Source organism: Nerophis lumbriciformis, linkage group LG10 (assembly GCF_033978685.3).
Source record: "Nerophis lumbriciformis linkage group LG10, RoL_Nlum_v2.1, whole genome shotgun sequence".
NCBI classification, from domain to species: domain Eukaryota; kingdom Metazoa; phylum Chordata; class Actinopteri; order Syngnathiformes; family Syngnathidae; genus Nerophis; species Nerophis lumbriciformis.
Genome location: NC_084557.2, coordinates 50,119,191 through 50,135,492, shown reverse-complemented (window position 1 = coordinate 50,135,492; position 16,302 = coordinate 50,119,191). Strand labels below are relative to the sequence as shown.

At 39.2% G+C, this 16,302-nt stretch overlaps 1 protein-coding gene across 4 annotated transcripts in view; it reads right to left on the bottom strand.

Moving 5' to 3' along the window:
* megf11 (multiple EGF-like-domains 11) overlaps positions 1–16,302 on the bottom strand; it is a 559,910-nt gene that overhangs the window by 45,838 nt on the left and 497,770 nt on the right. For all 4 annotated transcript variants that reach the window (XM_061969469.2, XM_061969471.2, XM_061969472.2 and 1 more), the window contains 2 exons: positions 15,695–15,829; positions 7,883–8,011 (listed from right to left, as the gene is read on the bottom strand). In XM_061969469.2, coding sequence (XP_061825453.2) covers positions 7,883–8,011; positions 15,695–15,829 — 264 coding nt within the window. The remainder of the gene's footprint in view (positions 1–7,882; positions 8,012–15,694; positions 15,830–16,302) is intronic.

Genomic DNA, 16,302 nt, shown 5'->3' with positions numbered 1-16,302 from the left:
GACTGGACTCTCACACTATTATGTTAGATCCACTATGGACTAGACTCTCACTATTATGTTAGATCCACTATGGACTGGACTCTCACACTATTATGTTAGATCCACTATGGACTGGACTCTCACTATTATGTTAGATCCACAATGGACTGGACTCTCACTATTATGTTAGATCCACTATGGACTGGACTCTCACTATTATGTTAGATCCACTATGGACTGGACTCTCACTATTATGTTAGATCCACTATGGACTGGACTCTCACTATTATGTTAGATCCACTATGGACTGGACTCTCACTATTATGTTAGATCCACTATGGACTGGACTCTCACTCTTATGTTAGATCCACTATGGACTGGACTTTCACTATTATGTTAGATCCAGTATGGACTGGACTCTCACAATATTATGTTAGATCCACTATGGACTGGACTCTCACACTATTATGTTAGATCCAGTATGGACTGGACTCTCACAATATTATGTTATATCCACTATGGACTGGACTCTCACACTATTATGTTAGATCCACTATGGAATGGACTTTCACTACTATGTTAGATCCACTATGGACTGGACTCTGACACTATTATGTTAGAGTCACTATGGACTGGACTCCCACACTATTATGTTGGATCCACTATGGACTGGACTCTCACTATTATGTTAGATCCACTATGGACTGGACTCTCACACTATTATGTTAGATCCACTATGGACTAGACTCTCACTATTATGTTAGATCCACTATGGACTGGACTCTCACACTATTATGTTAGATCCACTATGGACTGGACTCTCACTATTATGTTAGATCCACAATGGACTGGACTCTCACTATTATGTTAGATCCACTATGGACTGGACTCTCACACTATTATGCTAGATCCACTATGGGCTGGACTCTCACTATTATGTTAGATCCACTATGGACTGGACTCTCACTATTATGTTAGATCCACTATGGACTGGACTCTCACACTATTATGTTAGATGCACTATGGACTGGACTCTCACACTATTATGTTAGATCCAGTATGGACTGGACTCTCACTATTATGTTAGATCCACTATGGAGTGGACTCTCACTATTATGTTAGATCCACTATGGACTGGACTCTCACTATTATGTTAGATCCACTATGGACTGGACTCTCACACTATTATGTTAGATCCACTATGGACTGGACTCTCACACTATTATGTTAGATCCACTATGGACTGGACTCTCACTATTATGTTAGATCCACTATGGACTGGACTCTCACACTATTATGTTAGATCCACTATGGACTGGACTCTCACTATTATGTTAGATCCAGTATGGACTGGACTCTCACTATTATGTTAGATTCACTATGGACTGGACTCTCACACTATTATGTTAGATCCACTATGGACTGGACTCTCACACTATTATGTTAGATCCAGTATGGACTGGACTCTCACACTATTATGTTAGATCCACTATGGACTGGACTCTCACACTATTATGTTAGATCCACTATAGACTGGACTCCCACACTATTATGTTAGATCCACTATGGACTGGACTCTCACACTACTATGTTAGATCCACTATGGACTGGACTCTCACACTATTATGTTAGATCCAATATGGACTGGACTCTCACAATATTGTGTTAGATCCACTATGGACTGGACTCTCACTATTATGTTAGATCCACTATGGACTGGACTCTCACAATATTATGTTAGATCCACTATGGACTGGACTCTCACACTATTATGTTAGATCCACTATGGACTGGACTCTCACTATTATGTTAGATCCACTATGGACTGGACTCTCACTATTATGTTAGATCCACTATGGACTGGACTCTCACACTATTATGTTAGATCCACTATGGACTGGACTCTCACACTAATATGTTAGATCCACTATGGACTGGACTCTCACTATTATGTTAGATCCACTATGGACTGGACTCTCACTATTATGTTAGATCCACTATGGACTGGAGTCTCACAATATTATGTTAGATCCACTATGGACTGGACTCTCACACTATTATGTTAGATCCACTATGGACTGGACTCTCACTATTATGTTAGATCCACTATGGACTGGACTCTCACTATTATGTTAGATCCACTATGGACTGGACTCTCACTATTATGTTAGATCTACTATGGACTGGACTCTCACTATTATGTTAGAGCCACTATGGACTGGACTCTCACTATTATGTTAGATCCACTATGGACTGGACTCTCACACTATTATGTTAGATCCAGTATGGACTGGACTCTCACACTATTATGTTAGATCCACTATGGACTGGACTCTCACACTATTATGTTAGATCCACTATGGACTGGACTCTCACTATTATGTTAGATCCACTATGGACTGGACTCTCACAATATTATGTTAGATCCACTATGGACTGGACTCTCACACTATTATGTTAGATCCACTATGGACTGGACTCTCACAATATTATGTTAGACCCACTATGGACTGGACTCTCTCACTATTATGTTAGATCCACTATGGACTGGACTCTCACTATTATGTTAGATCCACTATGGACTGGACTCTCACACTATTATGTTAGATCCACTATGGACTGGACTCTCACAATATTATGTTAGATCCACTATGGACTGGACTCTCACACTATTATGTTAGATCCACTATGGACTGGACTCTCATTATTATGTTGAATCCACCATGGACGGGACTCCCACTATTATGTTAGATCCACTATGGACTGGACTCTCACTATTATGTTAGATCCACTATGGACTGGACTCTCACTATTACGTTAGATCCACTATGGACTGGACTCTCACACTATTATGTTAGATCCACTATGGACTGGACTTTCACTACTATGTTAGATCCACTATGGACTGGACTCTCACACTATTATGTTAGATCCACTATGGACTGGACTCTCACTATTATGTTAGATCCACTATGGACTAGACTCTCACACTATTATGTTAGATCCACTATGGACTGGACTCTCACATTATTATGTTAGATCCACTATGGACTGGACTCTCACACTATTATGTTAGATCCAGTATGGACTGGACTCTCACACTATTATGTTAGATCCACTATGGACTGGACTCTCACACTATTATGTTAGATCCACTATGAACTGGACTCTCACACTATTATGTTAGATCCACTATGGACTGGACTCTCACACTATTATGTTAGATCCAGTATGGACTGGACTCTCACACTATTATGTTAGATCCACTATGGACTGGACTCTCACACTATTATTTTAGATTCACTATGGACTGGACTCTCACTATTATGTTAGATCCACTATGGACTGGACTCTCACTATTATGTTAGATCCACTATGGACTGGACTCTCACTTTTATGTTGGATCCACTATGGACTGGACCCTCACTATTATGTTAGATCCACTATGGACTGAACTCTCACACTATTATTTTAGATCCACTATGGACTGGACTCTCACTATTATGTTATAACCACTATGGACTGGACTCTCACACTATTATGTTAGATCCACTATGGACTGGACTTTCACTACTATGTTAGATCCACTATGGACTGGACTCTCACACTATTATGTTAGATCCACTATGGACTGGACTTTCACTACTATGTTAGATCCACTATGGACTGGACTCTCACACTATTATGTTAGATCCACTATGGACTGGACTCTCACACTATTATGTTAGATTCACTATGGACTGGACTCTCACAATATTATGCTAGATCGACTTGACGTCCATTGCACCGGTCGCCCAGGGGGGGTTACCCACATCTGTGGTCCCCTCCAAGGTTTCTCATCGTCATCCCCTTGGGAACTCCTTGGATTTTACGTTATTTTTTATATAGTATCGGCTAGAAACTGAGAAGATTTGAGTGTGTTTTATTGCTGCGGTGCCGTCCTTCTGAATGTTCCTGTGTCACAAGGAAGAGGCGCGCCGCACGCTCTGTGAGGGTGTGTGTGTCTGGGGTGGGTGGAGGGCGTGTCTGTGTTTACTAACAACACATCATGGCGGAGCCGAAGCCGAGTTTCTTAACATGGAGATATTCTCACTACGTTTCTTTTGTCGAGCACAAAGAAAAGAACATTTTAGTTAAATGTAAGTTGTGTCTTGGATCAAAGATCCTATCTACTGCCTAAAACAGCAATTCAAATCTGCTGAAACAGCTACAAAAGCAACTTGCTTCGACGTATCTAGTAAAGAGAGAGACACAGTGGCTGGATTTTAACAGAGGGACTGCTGGCCAGGACTATATTGATAGAGCCATTGCAGCGTATGTGCTAGAAGACAGGCAGGCTATTTCTACAGTGGAGTCACCCGATTTCAGGCAGCTGGACACAGTGGACAGTGGGTACATAAACAAGGAAAGCGAGCTAAAGAAAACACTCCAAACTCTGCCTCTGCTCATCATTCATCACTGAAGGTACACACACTCTTGTCAATTCTCTTATATACTCTTTCATTCTAGACTTCTAGAGTGTTTGATTATCACATCACTCTGAATGTATAGACTATAAAGTTCGCAAACATAAAGAGGGATCCTAGTGGCCCAGGCCAATCTTTCCTTTTCTCGAAAACTAAGACTGGGGAAATGCATAGTGTGTTCTGGGCTTCAGTACAGTGTTGATCTCATAAAGACATGATTTTATTTCACAATTCCTTGAGAGAAAAAAACGCCGCGGTTTGTTACTTATGTATGTTATGTTGCAACTATTTAAAATAGTTTTGTCAATTTGTTCCGGCCTGAAACAAATCGGCCCTTTGAAACATATCTTTGTCTTTGTGTGTTGTATGTAGAGCACATTGCTTAGCAGAGTTCAGTGATGCAAATGCATGTCAAGATGATCAACACATTGTATTATTCTCCAGTGCAATAACAGTACTGAAATGATAGTTACTTTTCACAGTAACGCATTACTTTTTGGTGTAAGTAACTGAGTTACTTTTGAAATAAAGTAACTAGTAACTGTAACTAGTTACTGGTTTTCAGTAACTAACCCAACACTGGTGTTTAATAAACACGCTTCTACATATCGACGCCCCTGTCTCAGTGCCGTCTCCTTCCTCACTGTATTGTAACACCCGTTTTTAGACAAGTTGATCCGCCGCTTCTCTTTTCTACTCTGCCCCCTCTCCCGCATGGAGAGGTTATCAGGTGGCCACGGATCAATTTCCACGGCGGAGGCGCTAACTGTTTCAAGTCGACCTGGAGTGGATCACTCCCCTGTGCATCCGTTGGTGACGTCTCTGCGCTGCCGACTTGTCTAAATGCAAGAGGATCCCCCTCCTGGTCTCTCTATGAACTGGACTCTCACACATTATTAACCACTTTCACTCAGCATCCATTGCACTAAAACTATTGATTTAATCACTTTATTATCGTTTATATACTGATAGGTATCTCTAGTATCGACATCTAGATCGATCACCCTTACTTTACATTTAAGCTTTAGCGGTTAGCTTCTTGTGTTGTCCTGCTCAGTGTGTGTGTGTGTGTGTGTGTGTGTGTGTGTGTGGCATGCTTAGCCATTCCTTTTCTTCTAGTCCTCCAGTAATAATAATAACTTGGAAGAAACTTTCTTTATTTTATGCCATAGTTTGTTGCAGGTTGCTCTCAAATTGGAGCCAATGTTTTGGGTAATTATGCACTCCTGGATGTGTGTGTAACAAGAAATATAAAAATGTAATTGTGTTACCCGGAGCGTGCATTCCTTTTAAAGGAACCTTTCACCTGATTACAATTACAATAGAACTTTGCCAAAATAATTTTGTACTGAATTATTATGAGAAAACTTTGAAAATCTGGGTGAAGACGATCAACAAAATAATTAAAGGGGAACATTATCACAATTTCAGAATGATTAAAACCATTAATAATCAGTTCCCAGAGGCTTACTATATTTTTCGAAGTTTTTTTTCAAAATTTTACCCATCACGCAATATCCCTAAAAAAAAGCTTCAAAGTGCCTGATTTTAACCATCGTTATAAACACCCATCCATTTTCCTGTGACGTCACATAGTGAATACAAACAAACATGGCGGAAAGAACAGCAAGATATAGCGACATTAGCTCGGATTCAGACTCGGATTTCAGCGGCTTAAGCGATTCAACAGATTACTGTTACGGCTCAGGCTCCTGCCAACGCCGCTCATCCGTCTGTGCGCACCTCGGGACACGCCCACGGGTGCGCACATCCAGGGACGCGCGGCGCGTACCCGCCCTGCAGCAGCCACCAGCTGCAATCACTCACCGGCAATCTACACTCCTGGGTCTGATGAGGGCAAGCTCAATAAAGGACCAGTGGACCCAAGGATCGGCGCGGGAACTTAGTTTTCTCATGGTGTACCGTAAGGCTTATGATCTCTCTCTCTGCGTGTTTTCCCTCGTGTCTGACATCCTTGTTTGCTCTCCCGTGTCCCCGCAGTACCCTCCGTCGCCTGGAAAGTGAGCTGTGCGTTTCACTTTTCCCTGGATCTCCCTCTGGACTCTTGACTACCTCCTTCGTTTCTCGACCTCTCGCTCGCCCCTGGATTCCGACGCCTCGCTCTCGCCCCGGATCACCTGCCTGCCCCATGGACTGCTTCGTTTGCTCTCGTCAACACTTGGTAACACACTTCAGCTAACTACACACATAGTCTTACACCACACACTCTTGTATCCTAGTTCACACTCCATTTCCTTAGTTCAGTAGTGTTTGTTATTATTATTATATATATATATATATTGAATTATTATATATATATATATATATATATATATTAAATAATTGTATATACTGCCCCCTGGTGTCTGTTTTCCGTCACCTCTCTCAGTAAACACAACAATTACGGATGTATTGAAACCGATGGTTGTAGTGTGGAGGCAGGTAGCGAAAACGAAATTGAAGAAGAAACTGAAGCTATTGAGCCATATCGACAGCCAGCGACACGGGAGAAAGCGAGGACGAATTCGGCGATCGCCTTCTAACCAACGATTGGTATGTGTTTGTTTGGCATTAAAGGAAACTAACAACTATGAACTAGGTTTACAGCATATGAAATACATTTGGCAACGACATGCACTTTGAGAGTGCAGACAGCCCAATTTTCATCAATTAATATATTCTGTAGACATACCCTCATGTCAGCAGGCCAGGGAAGCTAGGGTCGATATTCTTCTCTTGAACATCTTTGGTGGCATAAGGGACGGTGTGAGCCGAGACATCCAGGGGGTTTAGCTCGCTCGTCTGCGGGAACAAACTGCCGCCATTGCTTGCCGTGCTACCGAGGGCCTTTGTCCCTGAATTGCTCACACACTCCGGCAGATTCAATGGGGGTCTGGCGGCAGATTTCTTTGACTTTATGGTTGGAAATGCATCTGCTTTGAGTGTCGCAGGATATCCACACATTCTTGCCATCTCTGTCGTAGCATAGCTTTCGTGGGTAAAGTGTGCGGAACAAACGTCCAATTTCTTGCCACTTTGGCATCTTTGGGCCACTGGTGCAACTTGAATCCGTCCCTGTTGGTGTTGTTACACCCTCCGACGACACACCGACGAGGCATGATGTCTCCAAGGTACGGAAAACAGTCGAAAAAACGGAAAATAACAGAGCTGACTTGACTCGGTGTTTGAGCAAATGGCGGATTGCTTCCCGATGTGACGCCACGTTGTGACGTCATCGCTCCGAGAGCCAATATTAGAAAGGCGTTTAATTCGCCAAAATTCACCCATTTAGAGTTCGGAAATCGGTTAAAAAAATATATGGTCTTTTTTCTGCAACATCAAGGTATATATTGACGCTTACATAGGTCTGGTGATAATGTTCCCCTTTAAGGAAGAAAAGTAGTTAAAATAGAAGGATTGAAGGCTTGAAGTTATACCCTGAGAGCAGTCCTGTCCAATCCACCCTGGGAAGCACTGGCAAGATCCATCAATGGGGTTGCAGGTGCCATTGTTGGTGCAGCGGCAGATTTCGGCACAGGCCCTTCCATACCTGCCACTGGGACACACTGCAAAACCACACAACAGCAAATTAAAACCCTATCTGATCAGTATTTCAAGTTACCCGGTCTTTCTTCCAGCTTTTTCCACATCTAGAAAGTCTTCATAGACAATCTTGGCATCAATACAGAGGGGAGACTTTATTGTTTAACGTAGCAAAAAAGCCTGGAAATAATGTGGCATTTTATATTTCTTGACTAATGTATTTATATTTCATACTTGCCAACCCTCCCGAATTTTCCGGGAGACTCCCGAAATTCAGCGCCTCACCCGAAAAACTCCCGGGACAAATATTCTCCCGAAAATCTCCCGATTTTCAGCCGGAGCTGGAAGCCACGCCCCCTCCAGCTCCATGCGGACCTGAGTGAGGACAGCCTTTTTTCGTGACGGGAGGACAACAGGGTGACAAGAACTAAATCATCCAGACTAGAGATAAATTGTATTATTATGTTTATTTTACCTAAAAATAAATATATTTATTAATAAAAAAAAATAAAAAAAATAAATGCATTTTTACTATATTTTGCTAAAAACATCAAAATTAATTGTATTTTTATTTGTATTTTTTCGTGACTCATTATATCCATCCATAGAATTATACACTAAAATAAACATATTTAAAATAATTGATTTTAAATTATCATAATAATTCATTTAAAATGACCATATTTAATTATTAAAATAATTGCTTGTTTATCAACAACTTTAGCATTTTATTTATTACATTTTGAAACTCTCAGAAGCCAAGTTATGTTATATTCCTTAATATTTATTTATGCAAGTTTGAAGTATCAATGATCTAAACACAGTTTTGTTTGCATATTTTCAGGATGTAGATATCTACATATATATATATATATATATATATATATATATATATATATATATATATAATATGTATGAAATACTTGACTTGGTGAATTCTAGCTGTCAATATACTCCTCCCCTCTTAACCACGCCCCCAACCACGCCCCGCCCACCCCCGAACACGCCCCCACCCCCCACCTCCCGAAATCGGCGGTCTCAAGGTTGGCAAGTATGTTATATTTTGACAGAAAAAATAGATAATGCAGTTCTTAACTCGATATTATTTGAAACGACAAGCTATTCGAAGCTATTTAATTTGTTATTGAAATCCTTTTCAAATTAAATTCCACAATAGCCCAGCTAAAATATTTGCTTGTCACTTCCAAAGCAATTTTCCATCTGTGTGTTGGCAAACAATGATAATAATGAAAGGAAAAGGACATTGTGTAATAAGCAGTCCCTCCAGGATTTTGTGGGCTTTTGTGGTGATTGTTGTGGCCAAAAACGCCTAATTTCGCTGCAGCATTTTCAAAAAGTTGCAGCAAAACCGCCATGGAGACATTTGATTGGTTAGACAGTTTTTTTGTGTTTCAGGTAAGTTTGTCTCGATATCAATATTTTGGTACCGGTAACAAAATTAAGGGGGGAGGAGTATATTTACAGCTAGAATTCACTGAAATCTTAGTATTTCTTATATATATATATATACACATATATATATATATTTTACATATATATATATATATATATATATATATATATATATATATATATATATATATATATATATATGTAAAATTAATTATATTTATATAGCGCTTTTCTCAAGTGACTCAAAGCACTTTACATTGTGAAACCCAATATCTAAGTTACATTTAAACCAGTGTGGGTGGCACTGGGAGCAGGTGGGTAAAGTGTCTTGCCCAAGGACACAGCAGCAGTGACTAGGATGGCAGAAGCGGGGATCGAACCTGGAACCCTCAAGTTGCTGGCACGGCCACTCTACCAACCAAGCTATACCGCCCCGAGCTATATATATATATATATATATATATATATATATATATATATATATATATATATATATATATATATATATATATATATATATATATATAAAATAAATGCTTGACTATATATATAAATATATATACATATATATATATATATATATATGTATATATATATACTGTATATATATATATATATATATATATATATATATATATATATATATATATATATATATATATATATATATATATATATGTATATATATATATATAAAATAAATGCTTGACTTTCAGTGAATTCTAGATATATATAACCTGGAACCCTCAAGTTGCTGGCACGGCCAATCTACCAACCAAGCTATACCGCCCCGAGCTATATATATATATATATATATATATATATATATATATATATATATATATATATATATATATATATATATATATATATATATATATATATATATATATACTGTATATATATACTGTGTATATATATATATATATATATATACTGTATATATATACTGTGTATATATATATATATATATATATATATATGTATATATAAATATATATAAATATATATATATATATAAATATATATACATATATATATGTATATATATATATATATATATATATATATATATATATATATACATATATATATATATATATATACATATATATATATATATATATATATATATATATATATATATATATATATATATATATATATATATATATACACACATAAAATAAATACTTGAATTTCAGTGTTCATTTATTTACACATATACACACATAACACTCCTCACACTACTCATTGTTATATTTGAAAGTGCAATGCTTTGCAGCCAGTAGCACAGCCTTTGAAGGAGCATAGGTATGGGCAGTGTAATATTCTGGGTTGGAGTCAATAACCAGGCGAGGTGACGAAGTTACGTCTCTTGACTTCATACTTCAGAACCGACTCCCACACTTGCAATACAACGTAAACCGTTGGCCAACCAAAAAGTAACCAAGGAACAATATATGGTGTTACTTTTTGGTTGGCCAAGCGGACGTCACGACAGGCTGTCCTCACTCAGGTCCGCACGGACCTGGAGGGGGCGTGCCTTAAGTCCGGCTGGAAATTGGGAGAAATTCGGGAGAATGGTTGTTCCAGGAGATTTTCGGGAGAGGCACTGATATTCGGGAGTCTCCCGGAAAATTCGGGAGGGTTGGCAAATATGAAAAGGATGCATACAAGAAAACAAACCAGAAGGATTGAGTAAATAAAGACATATTTGTGTAAATGATGTCAGTCAATAGTGGTAGAGTGTAGGAGTGGACATGAAACATTGTGTTTAGACAAAAAGTAGTCCAGTGGCGCGCCCCATTTATACTCTTCCGAGCTGAATGAGTGATGTGCCAGTGTATTAAAATAGACCTTGTACACAGACCACTGGATGCATTTTTTATGAAATTAATATTTCAGCCTTCTGTGGCACTCTTCAATAAAATATATCGCTTGCAATGAACCCTCCATTGTGCTTTATTGTTGGGCAGCGGGACAAATTAGACGCCGATGCTGGGAGCTGCAGCAACAGGACATGCAGCACATCTAAGATCTGCCATAAAGAGAATAATAACTCAGGAACATCACATAAGGTAGCTGCTACTCATTTTCATGTGGGCTAATTTGAATGATTTCATTTCAACAGGCTTTCCAGTCTCGTCGAGACCTCTTTCATGCTCCTTCAAGCAGGCTGTCATTAATGCCACGGGGTTGGCTGCTTGTGGGGATTGGAGCCAAGCTCATCACACCAGGAGAGCTTCATTAGGGCCGAGGCTGGCTGGACGGAGGACAAGTGAGGCTGCAAAACATGCGCTCGACAAGAGCGTGCATTGCCGTGCCACCTTCGTCCCTCGCCGTCTCGCACGCCGGCTCGTCGGTTAATTATGTTCCAGACAAATTAGGAATAACTCCGTGTTTTCCTCACGGTATTCAAATGTGATTAGGGACATTCCTCAAAGCCTTAAAAGAGAATTAAAAAAAAACCAAAACAGCTTTTCTGTAATTCATCAAAAGATTGAAGTACAAGTTTTACTTTGACTGGTGAATAAGTGATATATACCAACTCTGTTACCTTTACAATAACACATTCATTATTCTTATATCTCCCAATGGTAATTATGCATTGTGAACATTCAATCTCAGGATCGGTAATTGCTAAAACAACAAAATGGGGCAGGATTATTGGAGAACTGCACTTTGTTTTGGAATGTTGCCTTGCATTCACAATCATTACAGGTAAAAGCCAGTAAATTAGAATATTTTGAAAAACTTGATTTATTTCAGTAATTGCATTCAAAAGGTGTAACTTGTACATTATATTTATTCATTGCACACAGACTGATGCATTCAAATGTTTATTTCATTTAATTTTGATGATTTGAAGTGGCAACAAATGAAAATCCAAAATTCCGTGTGTCACAAAATTAGAATATTACTTAAGGCTAATACAAAAAAGGGATTTTTAGAAATGTTGGCCAACTGAAAAGTATGAAAATGAAAAATATGAGCATGTACAATACTCAATACTTGGTTGGAGCTCCTTTTGCCTCAATTACTGCGTTAATGCGGCGTGGCATGGAGTCGATGAGTTTCTGGCACTGCTCAGGTGTTATGAGAGCCCAGGTTGCTCTGATAGTGGCCTTCAATTCTTCTGCGTTTTTGGGTCTGGCATTCTGCATCTTCCTTTTCACAATACCCCACAGATTTTCTATGGGGCTAAGGTCAGGGGAGTTGGCGGGCCAATTTAGAACAGAAATACCATGGTCCGTAAACCAGGCACGGGTAGATTTTGCGCTGTGTGCAGGCGCCAAGTCCTGTTGGAACTTGAAATCTCCATCTCCATAGAGCAGGTCAGCAGCAGGAAGCATGAAGTGCTCTAAAACTTGCTGGTAGACGGCTGCGTTGACCCTGGATCTCAGGAAACAGAGTGGACCGACACCAGCAGATGACATGGCACCCCAAACCATCACTGATGGTGGAAACTTTACACTAGACTTCAGGCAACGTGGATCCTGTGCCTCTCCTGTCTTCCTCCAGACTCTGGGACCTCGATTTCCAAAGGAAATGCAAAATTTGCATGGTTGGGTGATGGTTTGGGGTGCCATGTCATCTGCTGGTGTCGGTCCACTCTGTTTCCTGAGATCCAGGGTCAACGCAGCCGTCTACCAGCAAGTTTTAGAGCACTTCATGCTTCCTGCTGCTGACCTGCTCTATGGAGATGGAGATTTCAAGTTCCAACAGGACTTGGCGCCTGCACACAGCGCAAAATCTACCCGTGCCTGGTTTACGGACCATGGTATTTCTGTTCTAAATTGGCCCGCCAACTCCCCTGACCTTAGCCCCATAGAAAATCTGTGGGGTATTGTGAAAAGGAAGATGCAGAATGCCAGACCCAAAAACGCAGAAGAGTTGAAGGCCACTATCAGAGCAACCTGGGCTCTCACAACACCTGAGCAGTGCCAGAAACTCATCGACTCCATGCCACGCCGCATTAACGCAGTAATTGAGGCAAAAGGAGCTCCAACCAAGTATTGAGTATTGTACATGCTCATATTTTTCATTTTCATACTTTTCAGTTGGCCAACATTTCTAAAAATCCCTTTTTTGTATTAGCCTTACACAATATTCTAATTTTGTGACACACGGAATTTTGGATTTTCATTTGTTGCCACTTCAAATCATCAAAATTAAATGAAATAAACATTTGAATGCATCAGTCTGTGTGCAATGAATAAATATAATGTACAAGTTACACCTTTTCAATGCAATTACTGAAATAAATCAAGTTTTTCAAAATATTCTAATTTACTGGCTTTTACCTGTATGTACAAAACCTGGAGTGGAATTGCTGCCCTTTTCACCTTTTCTATTTTGTTGTTTGATTGATGCATAAGCTGGAAGGAGAAGATTGCCAAGCATGTAGACTTGAGCATGTGGTCGCCCTGACATTGTACAAGATATCTTGATTGTTTGTTATGGAGAAGGGATCCAAGAATGTTGCAGAGTAAGCGGATCCAAAACAGCTGGCCCCTGACCCACCAGGGAAACTTATAAATAACCAAGTTTGACCAAGTCGGGGGCTTTTTATTTTTTCCTGCTCAGGGGCGCATCATCCAACGTCAAGTAGAGACCACCGTAGTTTCTCCGGAGAAACTGTCTGTGTGCATGACAATTCAATCCAACCTTGTACCATTTGATTATGAGCAAATAAAACTCTTGTGATAAATTCACTTTTGTTCTTGTGTAAGATTTGGACTTTCGACTACAAACCCAAAACCAGTGAAGTTGGCACTTTGTGTAATTTGTAAATAAAAACAAAATACAATGATTTGCAAATCCTTTTAAACTTATATTTAATTGAGTAGACTGCAAAGACAAAGATATCTAATGTTCGAACTGAGAAACTTAATTTTTTTTTGCAAGTAATCATGAACTTAGAATTGCAAAAAAGTTGGCATTTTTACCACTGTGTTACATGGCCTTTTTTTTTTTTTTTAACAACACTCAGTAAACGTTTGGGATTGCTTATTTAATAAATATAATCCAACAGATTAATTTAAACTACCTTGAACACCGGAAACATTGCATTTTTTTTTGCCTGTCCCTGCTTCCTAAAATTAGATTTTATAATTAAATAAAATCAGAAATGTTACAATTTACACATCTCTGTTATTCCTCATCCAAACTATAATTTAAGTTTATTTCCCTTAAAAAACAAACACAAATGTAAGAATTCACACCTTAGATGTGTCCCTGGGTTTTTCCTCAGTCCAGTAACCCTCACAATTCACATGGTCTACAGGAAATTGCATCATTGAGATCGTTTGCTGGCTATAGGAAGGCCAAAAGTAAGTTAACTTATTTTTTCTTTAACATTTATTTTAAATGTCGTTTTTTTCTTGTGATGTTATTTATTTTAATCTTTTATTGAATCATTGTTTGACGTGCTATTAGCATAACTACATTTAATGTATTTGTCATTTCTGTGCTAAAAACTCCCCCCTCAAATTAGTCATGGCGTTAGAATAATTGTTTGTAAATTATCACAAAAAACTGTGTTGAAATGAGTTCCAGGCAAAAAGACAAAAGGCTGTCTTTGAAACCAACCAAGAAGAAGGCTCGTAAAACTCCACTGGGACTTCAAAGCGGAGAGATGACAGGATCTGCCCAATTTCCAGACGAACTCTTATTGAAGTATTTTACGGAACTCTCTTTGAACTATTTTATGTGACTCTTTTTGAACTATTCTACGACCTCTCCTTTTGAACTGGGCTGTTTACGGCCCACTTCCCACTGGAAGCAGCTGTGGTCAGGTGGGGGGAGAAAGTCAAATAAAGAAGGAGTAGTGCAATCTTTTGGGAGAGCGTGCTGAGACACTGTAAGAGGTTTCAGGTCGACGACGACTCTCCTCAATATATTGAGTCCAAATTGAATTCTGTCTCGGTTTGATTCTTTGCCTCTTGTCTTGTTTAATAGATGTCATCAGTGTTTAAACCTGACACATGGACCTTGTCAAAAATTAAGTCAAGTAGTCTGAGATGGACCAATACATAGTTTGAGAAGTTCAATACTATGTGTATTATCGGACTTTCCATTCCAAATGCAAATACTTTTAGACTGAACTTTATGGAATGGAAGTTTTGTCCTTGTGTTTTTCCTCCATGAACCATGTTGACCATGCAGGGCATAGTTTGTATTCTACATCCAGACAAAATGCCGGGACATTTTCCAGCGTTAATACAAAAAGCATCACAGTGAATCAATCTGACAGTAAGGGGAAAAAAAAAGGTCAAAGTGACACTTGCCTTGGTTGCACAAGGGGCCCGAGAAACCAGAGAGACACTCGCAGTGGCCCGTTGCATGATGACACGGACCCATGCTGTGCACACACCGCGGGCATGATTGGCTGCAGCGGTGGCCGTAGAAGCCTGGCGAGCACGCTGCAGCAGAAAAAAAAAAAAAGCATGTTGGCAAAAGGTAGAACAAGACTCATATTCTGCAATAATGGAACATGCCACGTCCAAAGTGATCAAGTAAAATCAGAGCTAGAAGAATTCAGGCATAAACGAGGAGAGAAAGGCAGCTCTTTAATGTATTAATTCCCATATCTTGTGCTGCAGAAAGTGCATAGTAGGAGAGATGAGGACAATTGTTTCATGATTTTATTAGCTATAAATGGGAGCAAGATCCTATTGGAAGATTATGCACCTTTAAGGCAGAAGTGCTTAATTTTATACACAGTATATAAACGTCATATAATAGGGCTGTCAAAGTGAAAGCGATAACAAGTTAATAACAACACAATTTTATTTATCGCACGACGAACATGCATCCATCGGCAGAAAAGCTGCTGTTGAGTCGCAGAATTGAACAAAGCGCAGAAATGGACATCACATCGGGAAGCAATCCGCCA